This window comes from Quercus lobata, chromosome 2 (genome assembly GCF_001633185.2).
Source record: "Quercus lobata isolate SW786 chromosome 2, ValleyOak3.0 Primary Assembly, whole genome shotgun sequence".
Classification (NCBI taxonomy): domain Eukaryota; kingdom Viridiplantae; phylum Streptophyta; class Magnoliopsida; order Fagales; family Fagaceae; genus Quercus; species Quercus lobata.
In genome coordinates, this window is record NC_044905.1 from 76,629,660 (window position 1) to 76,648,230 (window position 18,571).

Here is an 18,571-nt window from a genome sequence, read left to right on the forward strand (position 1 = left end):
TATCCAAACTTGGGTTCGTTTTCTTTTGTGATTTTGTGATAATATGGGAGTGAAAGGAATTAATTTTGAGATGTTATGTTAGTTCAGCAGTGGCTTTTTGGTAAGGTAAATATTCAAAATTTCAATAACAATGTCCCTCCCTGTCACATAATAGTTGATGCCACTTATTAAACTCACGATGGAATCTCCCATTGATGTGAGAAGCTAAAAAAAAAAACAATTTGCCATACTTCTATCCATGTATATAAAGCAGCTTTCTGTGATTTCTCTGAACCTTTAAACTTTCTAAAAGTTGATGAATACCCAAAATCAGCATCACATTAGTTGAGTTTTGAAGCTGTTTGAATGGTCTGTCAATCTCAGCATTACATTAGCAGATTTATCAAGCTTATCAAAGGGCTATGACAATCATCCATAGTTTCAAAATAAAGACAAGCATCTACTTTCATACAAAGCTTTAAAACATTTCATTTTCATTAATTTTTCTTTTCAACAGACTAGTTTTTCAGGGAATAGAAAGACTAGTTCTTCATAAGTCGGACTTGGTATGATTTACTGATATGGCCAGACATTGGCAATTGTGTTTAACTATGAAATTTTACAAGGGTATAACCACAAATGAGAGAGCTCAACGCAAAGGCCAGAAATGCAACAAAGGACAATCCCACAGACGCAATTGCCATTTTAGGAAACTCATCTTTGCCCCAGTTGGATTGCCAAACATAAACTCTGGTGGCAGCCGATGATGAGGCTGATATAAGAAGATAAGTCAACATCTGCCATATCAAAACAAGAAGAACAGAATTTTGCTCTGCATATTAGTATAGAATTCTTGGAATGAATCATATAAACATGCTCTTAATTAATTATGTCTTCATTTGGTATAACTTCTTTTCATTGGTTTATTTTACTTTCTTTTTTTTAAACTAATCTAAGTAAAAATACAGCTGAACCTTGAAAAGGTGCATATGTCTATTATATTTATGTGTATCTTTTTATGTAAGTGCTGAATTTATGGGTAAACAGAGCCCAGTGGTATCCATATTCTTTTCAAGGGATCAAGTCCCCCACTATATGATTTTGGGGTGAGTGGGAGCTTAATCTATGGACCTGCTGGAATAATGGGAAAAAGAAGGTGGCAAGAAACTTGAGCTAAAGCACCTCCTCTTCTATTTAGTACTCCTTGTTTATGACTATGAGACTTGAAAATGACGTGCTGCATAGATTACTTTCAGTCCTAGAAGTTAAAGAGGAAGGAATTTTGTTCATTCCATCCCTTGCATTTGTATCTTGATTTTCTCCTTCTAAAAATTATATGGGTGGGTTTGAGTAAAAGCATAGTTGTATTTACAAAATGTAAGGTTTTAAAAAGCTATATATAAAATAATAATTTAAAAGATTAAAGTTAATCTAAACTTATGCCTAATACTACTTACTCAATAAGCATTTAAAAGCTATTTGACACACTAATAAAGTGATTATAAACCCACCATGAATATTCTTTGCTTTAGACTTTAGAGAGTGATAACTTTCTTCCTAGTTGCAATTATATAAACAGAATAGGAAAAAGCAAAGGCAGCATAAAACCATGGGGAAAAGGCAGAGAAAAGGTGACAAAAAGGTGGTCGAGGAAAGTCAACAAGAACATGGCCTGAAATTATGTAATCTAAGGCAAATTTCCATGGACCACGCCCAACAAAGAGTGTGTAAAAAGAACTCATACTTTTTTTGAAGTACAGAAGTTAGCAACTCATTTGGTGTAGGCAGGATTTATTCACAAATCTCTTATTCTGCCAGAAGAGATTTGGGATTTATTAGATTCTCTGAGCTGGTTGTGCAAATTAATACTGCAAACATCACATAAGTCCAAATACTCTGTGGGCCTAAATGCACCACATTTTCTACAAGCTGTGGTCCCCATAATATGCTAAATCTTAAATTCATAATCTAGTCTATATTATATGTCTATATACCACAAGATGGGTAAGGGTTAGGTGTAATAATTGACACAAAATTAAGTCCTCGGCCATAAGTCCCAAACAAAGACTTGCCTGGTCCATAGAGAAATCAAAGTAACGACGGAAGTGGTGGTGGATTATGTGTCTTCCGGTGGTGAAATACTTGACTAAATCACAGAGTTGTAGCCCTGAGTATACAAAGCCTATGACATTCACTGCCAGACAGTACCTGCAATTACATAAAAATCACAAATTTAACAATACCAATCAAAATTACAGTGGCTGAAAATCCAAACAATTTTAGACCCATGATCCAAAAACTCAAAACAAAATAAAGGGTACTGTCTAAAAACCTTGTTTTGGAAACAAATTTCTTTCTTTCTTTTAAAAGTTTTTTTTTCTTTTCTTTGAGTGAGTAACTGACCGACTAACTGACAGAGAGAGAAACATTACCTGAACTCCTTGTACCAGTAAAAGGAATCCAAAGCCCAACCTTTTTGCTTGTCAGCCGCCATAACCGAAAAGGAGATCAAGCAAAACACAAACGCACAAATCCTTAAACCCAAAAACGTTTTCTTCATCATGTTGTTGTCCCTCCTCGTCTTCTTGAGAATAGACGGATCTGGTCTCAGTCTTCTACTACCACCACCACCACCACCTACACCAAAACCACCATCAACATCAACAACACCTTCTTGAACTTCTCTAACACTGGTGTAGCCGTGTTGGGCTTCTGGGTCCACCCTGGTGGTGAACACAAGTGGGTCAGCCTTGAACGACCGGTTAGCCACCGGGGCCAGCGGTTTTGGTGGTGGGGTTCTGTTGGGTGCGGAGGGGAGTTTGTACTCATGGCTGTAAGTGGGAGGAGAGGATGGGTTGGAGTTGGAGCAAAGAGAAGAGACTGAGGATGATGGGGAATATGCTTTTGGTGGTGATGTGGGTTTGTGGTCTATGTGGGATTGAGGAGGTGATGATAGTGATGGTTGGTCTGAGATGGTGTACTTTCCTTCTCCTTCTTCTCCTTCTTCTTCTTCTTCTTCTTTATCGATGTGGGATTGAGCAGGTGAAGCGCCATGGATGGTGTGATGTGATTGATCTGAGATGGTTTCCTTTTTTTGTACTCCATCATCTTCGTCATCATCTCCTTCTTCTTTGTGATCTTCTTCTTCTTCTTTCGTGTCCATTTTTTGGTCTGAGTTTATAGACATACTTTGGGATTATCTTTAAATATAAGTGAAGGAAGAAGAGGGGCTAAATGAGTGGTGGAGTCAGGAATTGGCAGTTTTCAGTTTTCGCTTAAGCATAGAGTGCATTCTTGCTTAAACATAAAACCTGACTTGACTTGCCAAAAGACTGAAAGAGTGTTCCCATGAAAAAGGCCATTGTGAAAAAAAATAAATAAATAAATAAATCAAACAAACTTATTTAACTCTCATAATGACTTTTGGAAAAAAACAAAATATAGTAGTGGTTAAATTCGCATATAATAAAATTACATAGTTGAATCTTTTTGTTTAGTACATAATTGAAGATAGATTTTTTTTGAAGCCAATTGAAGATAATTACATCCAATTCCAAAATTTTAAAATTAAGGATTTGTTATTGTTGTTGTATAGTACACACTACACTCAAAGATAATAGAATTAAAATTTTAGTGGTATTATAAATTAATGTATTTATTTAGTTTACTTAATTTTTGTTCAATTTTCAAAAGGTATAACTTTACTTTTATCTAACTTATTTTTTTAAATCCAATAAAAATAAATTTTCTTAAAATAATTAGAAATCCAATTATCTTTTAAATCAAATAAAAACATTAATTTTTTAAGATTATTTAAAAACACAACTTTTGTGCCACAATTTTTGCTATCATCTTAACATGCAGAAAAGTGGTAAACTCATGTAAAAATAATGACTCACCAATTCTGAATTATACATTCTTAGAAGAATACTTTTTCACACTAGTACTATATATCTAATATTCCACACATATATCTACGTCTATGTGGGAATGTATATATTTTAATCTATAAAAATTATATGAAAAAAAAAATGTGAAATTGTAGGCATGAGAGGATCAAACCCAACTAATTTTTTTGTATGAGGTTTATCTACTCATTTTTCCTTCTTTATTATTGAACCAAAAAAAACCACCCACATACGCCCTATGATTGCATCCCAAAAGAAAAAGAAAAAAACCCATGAATATGATTGCAACTCTTCCCGGCCTCTTTGGTTGGAAGTTGCAATATGAACTGTTAAATACATAAAAGAATAGTGGCATTATGAGACTATTATCAAACAGAAAACAAAAATTTAATTGGTCTTGAACTCTTTCAAATCCTGATTATTTCTCAAATTAAGGCCCACGTATTTGAACTCTCTCAGCCCTGGTGTCGAATGCTGATTTGCTGAAAGTGGATGAAAGTACTAGAGATGTTCTTAAAAAAAAAAAGGAGACTTTAAAGTTTAAACACTATTCTCAAACAAATAAATTAGAAGAAGCTTCACCCAAAAAGCCAAAACCAAAAAGTCGCAGGGCGGTGGGAACAAAAGCTTTAGCAAATCTAATCAGAAATGCAAAATGTCACTTTCAGAAGGTCACTGTAAACGGGACCCAAATCCTTTTTTATGTTACACAAATAATTGACCCCAGCTACTATTATATGTATAGAAAGCAGTGTTCCAGCTCATTAGCTTATGCTATGGGTAAAATCTGACAATAGTATAGTTAGGTACAACCAGACTTTTGGTCCCAAATGGGCCAAACGACAACTCGTTTAGTAAAGCTCATTTTCTTGGACTTATAGGACTCTTAAAAAAAATACTACCTAGTCTTCAAACAAAAGAGTATAATAAATCTTTAAAAATCTGAAAATAACTAGTACTCCATTGTCATCACATTTCTTTAATACACTCCCATGGCAAGTTCATAGTTAATCAATTCCAAATTGCAATTCACCATACCTGATTACATGGTATAATTCATGATCATATTTGCTTCTCTTAACCTAACAGAAACAATTTGTAGGGTAGTATACATTTGCATTATACACTTCAGTCCTGCAGATTGACAAACCTAACAGTAAGAAATTTGCTTAGGGCGTGTCAAAGAACTCATGTGCATCATAGTACTGATCTAAGACAACATTGAAGAGAGGGTGGGTGCGTTCCAAGAGATTGGCATAAGGACCCATTACTGCATTTGGCAACGGTGGAGCATCCTCATCCTGTGACCAACTATGTTGAGACAATGAGAGACCGCTTAGAGAATAACACGTGTGATAAAAGTCCCTGCGCTTCCCGGGCTTGTCTTTCAATCCACCCTCCATGTCCTGCGTCAACCAAATTATGCCAGAATATTAACCCCTTGGAAGTAGGATACAAAATAGCATGTCAAAACAATTTATCAACAACCAATACAAAATCATTCGCCCAAAAACATCAACCATACAATACAACATCATCAAAGTCAAAAGATGCCATTATGCAATTCGGGATATTGAACATTCATATGGCACTTTATTAATTGGAATGTTTGAAGCGGCCATTAGTTAAATGTTGCAAGAAATTTGGAAATTATAATTATTTCAGAACCTGAAAAGTGCTTAAAATTGCTAGAGTAGCATTTCCAGTTCAGGTAATTTGCTAAATCCATGCATAGAGAAAAAAAAAAAAAAAAAAAAAAAAAAACCTCAAACTTTGTTTCCTTCAGTGCTTAAGATATCCACCACGTTCTACTTTTATTTACCTTCTTAAGCAAAAGCCACCAACTATTCCCGGTTCCCATGGTCCAAAGAGCTAAAAACTCATTTCAGAAACTTAAAATTGATAGTTGAACACCCCACAAAAATATTAAAGGTAAGGGACTTAGTTATAGCACTGAAAAGCTGAAAAGTAAATTCTTAAAAGACAGCCTATGTTCCAGACCATTCATGAACAAATCCTAAGGCAATAATCAGGCAGATGCACATACAAAATTAACCAATCAAGCATCAAGTTACCACAACATTTAATCAAAGGTCAAGTTTGCACCTGTGCACATAACAGTATATATTGTTGCAAAGACCATCTGTGATAAAGAGCTTCCATTTCTCCAGGTTGTTTGACAAAATTATAACCAATACTGTTTAAATTTACTGGACAGGAAGCATTCGTGCCTGCAGACAAGTAAGAACAAAGACTTGAACATAAATCTCATAATATATGAAGTGGACAAGAACTACAAACATCAAGTGCAAATTTTAACCTATTCATAAAGAATAGAGAATTTAAAAAACATCTCACCTCCCAGCTTAAAATGGCAAGTCTTATCATCAACTTGAGTCCCATCTGAACTTTCTTCCCCTCCAGATATATCAGAGGCTACACCAGTTTGTGGGCCAAAATTCACAAGTTGTTCATCAAGAATAGCATGTAACCTTTGTAATAATGCAAACGCACCTCCCTGATCACTCTCTTTGTATTAATTCCACTATAAATAAGAAGGAACACCAAAGAATTGGCAGGAAGGAAAAAATTACCTGCCAAAATGAGTAGCAACTATCAACCAATTTATTTGTTCTTCCCTGAAATCCACCCTCCCTACCTTGTCGAAATGCCACCCAATCCTAGACAGTAGCAGACATTTGATAAAATAGAATAACAAAAATGTTCACAGAAATCATCAGAAGCGAAATGCTCAACAAATAAACGCACAAGCAATGCAGCAAAATTGTCCCACAAGTTATATAAAGCCAGATAATGAAATAACTTGTACCAAACATCACAAAGAGAGACAAGATTGCCTTACTAGTAAACCAGCCAAGTCCAAACGATTAACCTCATTTATCAGAATCATTGTGGCAAACCCACAAAAGGTGTACCTAATAATCAAGTAGTCAAATATGTGAGAAGCAACCTTGAGTGCAAGCTGTGATAATCAGCTCAAAAGATATGTAGGGAAGAGAAAATATGTACAGCATGAAACATACCCACCATGAGCTTCGGCACCTGGTTCCCCAGAAATACCACCTTCATAAGTTTGACAGCTACAGAGAGATGGCAGAATAAACAACTATTAACTACTTACATTAACCAAGAAATGCAGATAAGGGCAAAATTTAAGTAAGCAATCCAATAATACTGTTTTAATCAGTATGCAGAAGGATAAATTTCTACTCATTGCCAACAAAAGCAGAAGGTGAAAGCAGCCAAAAACTGTCCAAAACAGTGCAGATTACCCAGTGCCACAGACTAACTGCACAAGTACTCATCAAGACAGCTACATTACAATGCAACGAATACTGAAACTAGCAAAGGACATGATTGTAAATAACTTCAAGAAGTGACCTCCAATTCAATTCTATCATGAATTCAAATAACATCCCTTCCTTTAAATTTTATATATATATATATATATATATGAAAGTTAATCTTTTTTAGACATGTTCTCCTTATAATTTGTTTTTGTACATGATCTATTATCATCCCCTAAAACACTAGTTTGCTCTCTCTCTTAACACTCTCATGATTGTCCCCTCCCCTTTTTTCTTTCATCTCTACCTCATTAATGTCAAAACCAACTCATTAGGGATGGAAAATACCTCCAACTCGTCCCAAACCCCACCAGCCCCACTCCTGCCCTGAACAGATTTTCCCTGCCCCAAAGAGGGGAACAAGGCACCCCTGATCCGAACACACCCTACCCTGTTGCCATTCCTAGTTAAACCCTTTGTTTGAATTACATATCTTACAAGGCTAGCACACCAAAGAAAAATCTCTCTCTATGACCTGTTTTTATATCATAATTTACAAGGAAAGCATGCCAAAAAAATTCTCTCGGCCAACATAAGAGTTAGGGAGTTTTCAGTTTATTATAGTACAGAACCAAGCATGGTAGATCCTATGTACAGCATGCTTATACAAACTATTCACAGCTCACAGATTCCTTTCATGTGGTTCAAGCCAAGGAAATCCCAGGAAACCAAACACCTCTTTCTCTGTGTTTAATTTCAAACTTCAACTGGCTCTCTTGCCCCATTTACCACCTGGACTGTGAGTTGCTGGAAACAGCCCTGTATCATCAAGCTGGGATCCTTCAGATTCTGCCAACAATGTCAACTTCCTATTTAACACATCATTCCCTGTCCAAGCTATTAGTCCAAAACTCTAAATGCACATATGTACCTTGGGTATACCTTCAAATCTATGTGGTGCTGTGGTGCCGCAGCTCATGTCCAGGATATGTGCATAGACCAAGTGCAACACCAGAATCAGTACCCTCCTTACTGTGAGTACTGAAAACCAAATCCTCTCTTAAGAACTTCATATCCTTTAAATACTTCACATATTTTGATTTTAAAAATAAAAATAAAAAATAAAAAACATCTATGACTTGTCCCATCAGGATGTGTAATTATAGTATCTAAATCCTAACATGAATCTTTTCAAAGTCTAAATGATCCTCTGCAGATGATGATCACTGCTGGCAAAATATCCTGACCAACTTCTGAAGAAGAAGCTCCATCTCTTGCACCTCATGACATAGAATCCTCTACTTGATATCATCAAGACATTTTAACCCAATTATTTGTAAATTTGTTAATGAATCCTCATTTTTTGGATCATCTAGTGTATGATATCCTTTCTCGTATAACTTCAGGGCAGTGGTGGGACCAATACCCCAAACTTCACAAAATAAGGTGATTGTCCATATATTTTCATCTTTTTCAAAGTGCTCCAGCTTGGATAACTTTCCAGTTGTCACTATCTCCTGGATACGATCTTGCAATGAGTTTCCAACCAAGGGAAGGCCTTTGACCTGGTCTCCACTTTCAATTTTAAACAAGAACTTCTCAATAACTGGGATAGCCTTGTAGTAGCTGAATGACCTCCAATCATCACCCAACACGCTATATATGTTAATAAGCTTTCCAAATATCTTGGTTATATTCCTGCTTAAGGACCATATGGCAAGGATGTTTGCAATGTGTCAACATCCTTATTAAAAGGATCTGGAGTGTGTGGACTGGTATTCACAGGGCTTAGAGTACAGGGTGACCAGGTGAGTCATCAGAACTTCTGGGAGAACTTGGTGCCTCATCTAGAGCATACTATTTGCATCTACTTTGCTTTCTGCATTTGAATCTTTTGAATTTTCAGGAGAGGATCTGATCTTTGGCTATATTATGATTCTTCAGCACTAGAAATGTTTGTGTTGCCTTCCTTAGGAACTAAATATTTGTCTGGGATAATGTACAAATCCCCAAATACCTTTTCTTCTAGTCTCAAGCTGTCCCCTATCCACTGATAAAGAAGAACACTTCCCTTAAAACGTTCCAAGATTTCAGGGAAGAGCATCCAAGTTCATAGCAAATACATGAGTGACCCTTTTCAATAGGCACTCTTCTATTGCAGCCCACATTTGCACCAGTTTCTGCTTCCGCATCTGTAATCAGCGAGGCTGAACTCCGTGTCAGACTAAGAAAGCTAACATTTCTGCGAATTTCCCATGTTGGTCGTGAGGTCTGTTTTTTGTTGGCTTGGCACCATTCACAGCTCTCTCCAGATGACTTTTGTAACAGTTTAAGGGGTTTTAAACCTTTTTTTTTTTTTTTTTTACAAACATCTGTTCTCATTATTAGATTTCAATTCTACCATTTCTTTAATTTTCATGTAGCATTTTAAGTACTATATGGCAAGGATGTTTGTAATGTGTCAACATTCAGTTACAAAAGTCAACATATCTCAGCTATATTCCTGCTTAAGGACTATATGGCAAGGATATTTGCAATGTGTCAACATCCTCATTAAAAGTATCTGGAGTGTGCAAACTGGTATTCACTGGACTTAGAATATGGGGTGAGTCATCAGAACTTCTGGGAGTACTTGGTGCCTCATATAGAGCATACTTTTTGCATCTTCTTTGCTTTCTGCATTTGTACTTTTTGAATTTTCAGGAGAAGATCTGATCTTTTTGCCATGTGATGGTTTTTCAGCACTAGAAATGTTTGTGTTGCCTTCCTTAGGAACTAAATATTTGTCTGGAATATTGTACAAATCCGCAAATACCTTTTCTACTAATCTCAAGCTGTCCTCTATCCACTGATAAAGGAGAACACTTCCCTTAAAATGTTCCAAGTTTTCAGGTAAAGGCATCCAAGTTCATAGCAAATACATGAATGACCCTTTTCAATAGGCACTCTTCTATTGCAACCCCCATTTGCACCAGTTTTCTGCTTCCACATCTGTAATCAGCAAGGCTGAACTCCATGTCGGAGTAAGAAAGCTACCATTCCTGCATATTTCCCATGTTGTTTGTGAGGGGGAGTTCTGTTTTTTGTTGGCTTGGCACCATTCACAGCTCTCTCAGGCACTTTTGCTTCTTCTCCCACAAGCCAGATGACTTTTGTAACAGAATGCGGGGTTTTAAACCTTTTTTTTTTTTTTTAAATAAAAAAACACCCCTTCTCATTATTAGATTTTAATTCCACCATTTCTTTAATTTTCATGTAGTGTTTAAGTTCACAGTTACTAAAAAGGGGAAAAAGTACATCAAGGGTAGAGCAAAGAATACATTGTGAAGAAAATCCTAGAGGTCATTGCCAAGTGCTCCTATGAGCAAGATTAGACCCCAAAGAATGACAGAATTTCATGAAGAATTAAGCATCACAATCCAAAGATATATTACACAATAAATGAGTAGCAAGGCAGAAAGGCCTCTATTTACAATTATATAACTTTAACTAGAACGACCTAATTTTTAGAGATTTCATTTACATACCCTATTGATTCAAAAACAGTCAATAAAATAGCATTCAACATTGGAATGTTTTAAATTTTCAAACACAAATATATGATTCTACCACAATATGTAAGCTTGCCATGCTACATTCAAGAGAATTCAAAGTAGAAAGACCAACTAAGCATAAAAAATAATAATAATAAATAAATAAAAAAGATTAAAAAGAAAAGAAAAGAATGCTCAACCAGATAGCTTAGCACAAAATCAAACTTAATGGAAGCTAGAGACCAACCTTAAGATGTAATCTCCAACATTCTGAATCAGTTCATCATCCAAAATATTAAGAACACTTGCAACCTGGTCGATCAAAAAGAGTGGCGTCCAAAGATTGGGAAATCAGAAAAATAATTTGTTAAAACACAATCATGAACAGAGCTACTATAAAATGTTTACACATCCATGTGGAAGCAAAGAACAAGGTTTGATAATAAAAATTATGACAGAAGAGACAAAAATCAAAACCAATGGAAAACGTGAATTTGGAAGATCTATCAAATTAGTCAAGCATTGGGTTCGAAAAATTAAAAGATGTACCAGTAAAAGCATTAACAAGTCCACAAAACCTTTGAGAAACATTTCTTGATACAATGTTCTTAAGGCCTCACCTTTTACATCATCAAATAATTAGAGGGTAATGTTCTTAAGGCCACAAAAGATGTTCTTAAGGCCTCACTTTTTACATCATCAAATGATTTCCCTACCAATTTACTTGATACAATGCTCAAGACACTGCATGCTGTGTTATAAAATAGAGAGACACAATTAGAGGGCAATGTTCTTAACTGTAACAAGTATGTGTGTGCGCCAAACATGTTTGAGAAGCATGTGAATGCATCAAGAGTGGGAGAGAGAATTAACAGGCTAACTTACAGAGATGGCAGTGTAGCAAGCGCGAACATCAATTTCTCCAGCATCATGCATCCTGATAAAAAGGGATTTCTGATATTAAAAAGTAATCATATGGTGCTTAAAATTCATAATCTATACATACTTATACAAGTAGTAAGCATAAAATAGTTAGCACTCCATAAATTTATAAACGCCCCCTCTAAAAATTTACCAAACAGGGAGGGGGATGGAAAAAATTGTAAACAGAGAGAAATAAATAGAGGTCCAATACAACAACATTCTTTGAAAACACAGGTGTATATATTAACAGCATTGGCCACCCATGTAAATTCAGTTATTGATATAGAATACACAATTAGTATGATGTCACACCTGAAGGCCCCACTTGGCTGTTTCATTCGCTTCAAAAACATGTACACTTTCTCTCTGCAAAATATTTTAAAACCCATGTCACTTGGTTCGAAATGACTCCAATATGCACAATTGCAAAAGAAGTGAGATACTTCAAACATGACAGACCACCTATTTATTGATGACAAAGATCTCTCACCACCCACTGTAATAAGTGCATTTACGGCAGCATAAGTTGTTGCAAGATGAGGCAACTGAGCAGAAGATCATAAAGGTTAATGATTATAAATAAAAACATAAAATAAGTCAAGAAGGTGAAAGAGAATAGCAGGATAATCTTCAATTAAAAAAAAAATGAGAAAGGATGCAGAAAAAAGCCAGGAAATATTTGAAACCCACTATATTCTAAGTTACCAGGAATCAGCCTCTCCAAAACAAATTGGATGTTAGGCTGTCTACCAATCACCACTCCTAGACCCCGCAAAAGTAGGAGCATTGTGCACTAGGTACATATTCTAAGTTAGCACCTCTAGGAGACCAACAAATAGAAACAGCCAACAACCAAAAAATCCTATTAAATGACATGATTCCAAATTTGATAGCTTCTCCAATGCAACACCACTAAGTCAGATCAAAAGCATGCCATGCGAAACCCATATTTGTCCCTTCTCTTAAAAAACGAACACATATAAAGGTTCTAATATCATGATAATATAATTTATTTTTATCAGCTAACACAAGGCCATTTAGTTCACTTCTTATGCATTACAGCTAAGAAAATAGTAAGTGACAAACAAAGGGAAAAAAAAATAAACAAAATGCCATTTCACCACTGAGATATGGAATTTCGGATAAAATCAGTTTAAATTATCATAAATTATTCCAATAGTATTTAACAAGAAAATATATCAACAATGACAACATGATCTTGCCTGTCCAGGTCCACCACCATATCCACCGTTTGGATCCTGCAAGTAAAAGATAACAACGGAATTCATGAAATTCTGTCGGGTAAGAGGACCAATGAATGTATGGTTTGCACATAACCCAAAAGAAATAATTAAAGTCATACGAATCCAAAAAAAACTGGAAAACCAATATTAATGTTAAATAAGTAAGGGTAAACAAGGTAATAGTTGAACTCTATGATTACTACTGCAGTTTCTGGAAACATCATGCAATTTTACAGCACGGAATGGAGGATACTAGACACTTCCAGTGAAGCAGCAAATACATCCCAAATTAAACTCTTAAGGAAATATTTATTTGATCAAAAGGAAATTTGTGTTTATGTTGAAGAAGAAAGCAATGGGAATCTACACTGAGTTTCCAATCATAAGTTCTAAAATAGGCCAAGGAGGTATTTGTGTCCAAAAGTGACACCTATTTCTTTGATGCTAGTGATATTAAATATAGTTGCAGCTGCTAACAAAATATTAGAGAGAGACTTGAACAAAACACAATATGAATAATTTTTGAAGCAAAACAATGTAATATAGCTTTGATTGAAACTGCAAACCTGACAACGACTAAGAAAATCGACGACATTATTTTCCACTTCATGTTCAACATAATCCCCTAGCAAAGCGATTGAGTGAAGGATCCAGTAGCAAAGCCAAGGCCGACTGTAAAAAGGCAACATTAGACGCCGATGATACAATATAAGAATAACTCAACAGTATGCACAAGAATGTCACATTACGAGAAAGAGAGTACCAACAGTTGATTTAAAACAAATAACTTCTCTCTCGAGGCTCGACTTATTATTACACAAGCCTTAGGATCATAACAGACTAAAACATAATGTCACGTAATTTAAAATCAATTCACAATGTACACCATTTAAATTTGTGATAAAGAAAATTCTCATATGAACAAGAGAGATGGAGATGGAGATAGAGATAGAGAGATACTTGGCATCCAAGACGCAAAACGAAGGGTCGAGACGTTTGAGACCTCTGGTGAGGTACTCGAGGTGATTATCACGTTGAAGCTCCACCCTACATCAAAATACATATATAACCAAAAACAACAACAAATTGAAACCCTAAGCCTAAAAAGTATTTTTTTGATTGAGGAGAAAATTAAAGCTAAAAGAGAGAGAGAGAGAGAGAGAGAATACAAGGCGGATTTGGCGTTGCGAGGAAGGTTAGCAAAGAGGTCGAATATCTGAAAAACTTGATTTTCCACAATCCATTGTTCTTGCTGTGTTTTTGTTGGTGCTGCTGTCATACTGTTGTTGTTTGCTCTCTCTGCACTGCTCATTAACTATAATTTACGCTCTTCTATAGAAAGTTGAAAGAAAAAAATAAAACAAAAAAAACAAAAACAAAGCGACCCGCGAATCAACTTTTTCTTTCTTTCTTTCTTTTTCTTTTTTTTATTTTTTATGCAGAAGAATCAATTCTCTTCATCCTTGCCTTTTTTTAAAAAAAATACGGATGGAGGACACGTGTTAAATAACAAATCTGGGGGCAAAAAGTAAGCCACGTCAAACACAATTTGTTTCTCTAAACCAGACTTTTCGGCAACCAAACACCTTGGCAAAGCCGTGGGTTGCAGTCCGTCGTGGACAGCGAAGACATCTGATAAATGGGCGGCGTGGGTTTGCCAAGGGGAGTCACCCATGGTTTTGTCATAATTTGTCATAATTTTTGTTACAAGTTATAAATCTTATATATTAAATAAAATTGATTGTTTGTCATTTTCACATAAACCATTATTTTTTCTCGATCATTTACAACCTACCATATTAACGGATGGATAACAAGTTATGTCATTTTTATATGATCTTAGAATTTTTCTTGTCAAATACTCAAAATTCCATTAAAGGGTTTTTTTTTTTTTTTTTTTTATAAATCCATTACAAGTTTTTGATTGTTGATAAGTTTGAGTGACATGGATTATTTTACATTTTTGTAATATTCTCATAGCAAGTCTTAGCTAGTAAGTTATTATTAGTTTTAATCTAAATCTACAACTTAAATTACTTTGTTACCTTATATCTAAAAAAGAAATTTAATTTTTTTCCTATCATAACAACATTTCTTAAAAAAAAAAAAAAAAAAAACCAAAGTTGTTGTCACATTTTCATATTCCTTTCCCAATGTTTTTGATTTTGCGGATTAAATTACCCACAAGTCGGATTGGGTCAGGTCTGAGGTTAGGGTAGCCTGCCCCTCGGTTTCTTTCTTTTTTGCACGTTTAGGGGCTTCTTTGGGTACTTCCCGTGTTTTTCTCCATTCGGTTGCAAATTTTTTCTTTGAGGGTAGCAATTTAGGCGTGGTGTTGGGTAGTTTATTCCTGTTGCTTTGCCAATCAATTGACTGGTTTGAGGGTTTATTAAGTGAGCGAAAGGCAATGTCTGAGGTGAGATCGAGTGAGCTGGAGACCGGGTTGTCGTCTAATGACAATCCCATGGGGGTAGAAGTAGATACTGCTGTCTCCGTTCCTCGAGAAGTTAGGGCTTTTCATACCCTCGGGGAGGTGTGCAGTTTAGATGACAAGACGTTGTCTAGATTTAGGGATAGATTTCAATTCCCTGAGAGGGTTAGGGTTTGTCTTCCTCAAGAGGAGGAACGAGCTTGTCATTTTTCCTCCAGGGAGGTATGCTTTTACAAGGCTGCTTTCATGTGCGGGTTTAGGTTCCTCGTCCACCCATTCATCATGGAGCTCCTAGATCGCTTCAACATCGCTCCTGGGCAACTTATGCCCAATTCGTGGAGGATAGTGGTCAGCTGTATGGAAATATGGCTGGCTGCTACCAAAGAGGATATGATCAGGGTGGACGAGCTGGTTTATTTATATCGTCTAAAGGAGCCACTGTCTAATCTCAGGAAGAGGACAATGCGCGTTACTAGGAAAGGTCCCCCTGCGACTTCAGTTGTCCCCATTAGTCCAACTGTTCCTAGTACCGAGACGATGAGGACGGCTTCTCCTACCACTTCAGTTGAGGAGATCACCACTCCTATCTCGAAGAGGCTGCGTTTAACTGATAAAGAGAAGGAGAAGGCTGACTCTCGTCCGTCCAGTGTTTGGGACGATGCAAGACTTGCTGTGGAGAGGGCGCATGAGGTCGTCACTACTGAGGACCTTAAGTTTTTCTCGGGTGTGCCTTCCAACGAGGTTGTGGCTCGTCATGTCCACAAAATCGTCCAAGTAGTGTACTTGTGTAATTTCAGTCCCTTTTTCTTTTTTTCTTTTTTTCTTCCTAAAGTCTTCAATTTTCTTTTCAGGTGCTAGGGAAAAGCTTTCATATCACCTCGGAGTTCCTCACTCAGGAAGCAAAGGTCGCGTCTGTGATGTCCAGGATGGAGGTTCTGGACCATTCTCCCAGCTGCCTCGGGTTTGTTCATGGACTTCTTGATGGGTTGGTCCGTCATTACCAAGATGGGGTTGGCCTGAAAGTACGGTCGCAGGTTACGCAAAGCCACTATTAATGCAAATGCAATCTTTTCAATCCTTGGGTACTTTGCTTCTGTGCCTTGAAAAACTTAGCTGATGTAGTAAATTGGAAGCTGTTTCTTGTCTTCTTCCCGAATCAAGGCCGCACTCACGACTGTGGTTGATACTGCCAGATACAAATACAGGCTTTCTCCTTCCTTGGACAGACTTAAGAGGGGCGAGTTACTCAGGTAAAGCTTGAGTTCTTGAAAAGCCGCCTCACATTCGTCAGTCCAAGCAAAAACTTGCTTCAATGTCTTGAAGAAAGGCAAGCATTTGTCCGTCACTTTAGAGATGAACCTGTTGAGTTCTGTTACCCTTCCTGTGAGCTTCTGGACTTCCTTGACTATCTTCAGTGATGCCATATCGAGTATAGCTCGCACCATCTCTGGGTTTGCTTCTATCCCCCTTTGGGACACCATGAATCCCAAGAATTTCCCCGAGACTACTCCAAAGGCACACTTATTGAGGTTTAACTTCATCTGGTACTATCTGAGTATGGCAAATGTTTCTTCGAGGTCGTCTAAATGGGCAAGCTCTTCTTTACTCTTGACAAGCATGTCATCCACATATACCTCCATATTTCTCCCGATCTGCTTGCTGAACATTTTATTCACTAACCTCTGGTAAGTGGCTCCTACATTTTTCAATCCGAAAGGCATCACCTTATAGCAATAGAGCCCTTGGCTCGTGATGAAAGCAGTTTTTTCCTAGTCCTCTTTAGCCATTTTTATTTGGTTGTATCTTAAGAAGGCATCCATGAATGTCAATAGCTTATGCCCTGCTGTAGAATCCACTAGCTAGTCTATCCTCGGCTGAGGGAAACTATCTTTTGGGCAAGTTTTGTTCAGGTCCGTGAAGTCCACGCACGTCCTCCATTTCCCATTCGCTTTCTTCACTAGGACGACATTGGCGAGCCATTCTGGATAGTCAGCTTCTCGAATAAAACCTATTGGAAGCAACTTGTTAACCTCATCCGTAATTACTTGATTCCATTCTGGAGCGAAGACCCGTCGTCTCTGCTGGACGGGTTTCTTCTGGGAGTCCACATTTAGCCTGTGTTCGATGACTCTTGGAGATATACCTGGCATGTCCTCGTGACTCCATACGAAGACATCTAGGTTCTCTTTAAGGAACTGGACAAGTCTCGTCCTCATCTCAGGACTCAATGTCATCCCTATCCTGATCGTTTTTACTGTTTCTCCTTTAACCAACTCTACTGTCTCCAGGGCTTCCATTTTCTCTTCTTCCTTCTCCTCGGTCATCCATGTATGGTTTTCTTTGGCAGCTAGCACGGCTTGGTGGCATTCCCTGGCCAGTACTTGATCTCATTTCACCTCGCCCACACCGTTCTTTGTTGGGAACTTTACCTTCAAGCAATAGGTAGACGTGGTTGCTTTCCAACGATTAAGCGTGGGTCTCCCGATGATCACATTGTAAGATGAAGGGCAATCTACCACCAAGAAATCCAGTTGACAAGTCAACTACCTCGGGTGAGTCCCCACTGTAATCATCAGTGTCACTATGCCTTTGGGATACACCCTGTCTCCACTGAAGCTAACGAAGAGAGAGTTAAATGGGTGCAACCTTTCTAGATCTAGCTTCAGCTACTGGAAAGCGGAGAGGTAGATGATGTTTGTCAAGCTACCATTATCCACAAGGATTCTCCTTGTATTGAATCTTTCGATCACAAGCATTATGACCAAAGGATCGTCATGAAGTTACTTCACTCCCTTAGCATCTTCTTCTGAGAAACACATGTCTCGGTCGGTCCGTCTTTGCTTAAATGAGGGCATCCTATGGACGCTGTTCACTTGCCTCGATATGCTTTCTTGAGGGATTTGAACCACCCACCCGTGGATGGGCCACTTGTGATAGTCTTTATCTCCCCGATCACACTTGGCGGTCGCTAGGACGTGTGATCCTCGTCACTGGGTGAAAATTCACGCGGGTTCTTGTTGTCGCCTCTGAATCTACTAGATTCCCCCATTTTCACATACTTCTGTAGTTTCCCTTTCCGTATAAGCTCCTCTATTTACTCCTTTAGGTCCCTACAATCCTCTATGTAGTGGTCGTGATCCTTGTGGAACTGGCAGTACTTCTTCTTGTTACAGACGTTGGGGGATGAATGTAATGGCCTTAGCCATTTAAGGTAGTGCTTTTCCTTAATTTGCGCCAAAATTTT

The 18,571-nt window shown here is 37.3% G+C and overlaps 2 protein-coding genes and 1 pseudogene across 3 annotated transcripts; all 3 read right to left on the bottom strand.

Moving 5' to 3' along the window:
• Positions 1 to 417: 417 nt before the first annotated feature.
• On the bottom strand, positions 418 to 3,325 carry LOC115976670 (CASP-like protein 4A1). The gene is made up of 3 exons (XM_031098113.1): positions 2,412 to 3,325; positions 2,052 to 2,187; positions 418 to 776 (listed from the first exon to the last, which is right to left on the bottom strand). The coding sequence occupies exons 1-3, from the start codon at positions 3,164 to 3,166 to the stop codon at positions 585 to 587; spliced, it is 1,083 nt and encodes a 360-aa protein (XP_030953973.1). The 5' UTR covers positions 3,167 to 3,325; the 3' UTR covers positions 418 to 584.
• Positions 3,326 to 4,814: 1,489 nt separating this feature from the next.
• LOC115976671 (protein farnesyltransferase subunit beta) lies at positions 4,815 to 14,285 on the bottom strand. Of its 2 annotated transcripts, XM_031098115.1 has the most exons (14): positions 14,066 to 14,283; positions 13,857 to 13,943; positions 13,463 to 13,568; positions 12,876 to 12,911; positions 12,115 to 12,197; positions 11,965 to 12,018; positions 11,614 to 11,665; positions 10,976 to 11,040; positions 6,932 to 6,988; positions 6,751 to 6,823; positions 6,482 to 6,568; positions 6,246 to 6,405; positions 5,994 to 6,118; positions 4,815 to 5,293 (listed from the first exon to the last, which is right to left on the bottom strand). In XM_031098115.1, exons 1-14 carry the CDS (start codon positions 14,206 to 14,208, stop codon positions 5,057 to 5,059), a joined length of 1,365 nt encoding a protein of 454 aa, XP_030953975.1. In that variant the 5' UTR covers positions 14,209 to 14,283; the 3' UTR covers positions 4,815 to 5,056. The 2 variants fall into 2 exon arrangements, with proteins under 2 accessions (XP_030953975.1, XP_030953974.1); XM_031098114.1 differs by having other exon boundaries at positions 11,965 to 12,197; positions 14,066 to 14,285.
• On the bottom strand, positions 7,434 to 8,931 carry LOC115977713 (annotated as a pseudogene).
• Positions 14,286 to 18,571: the final 4,286 nt, after the last annotated feature.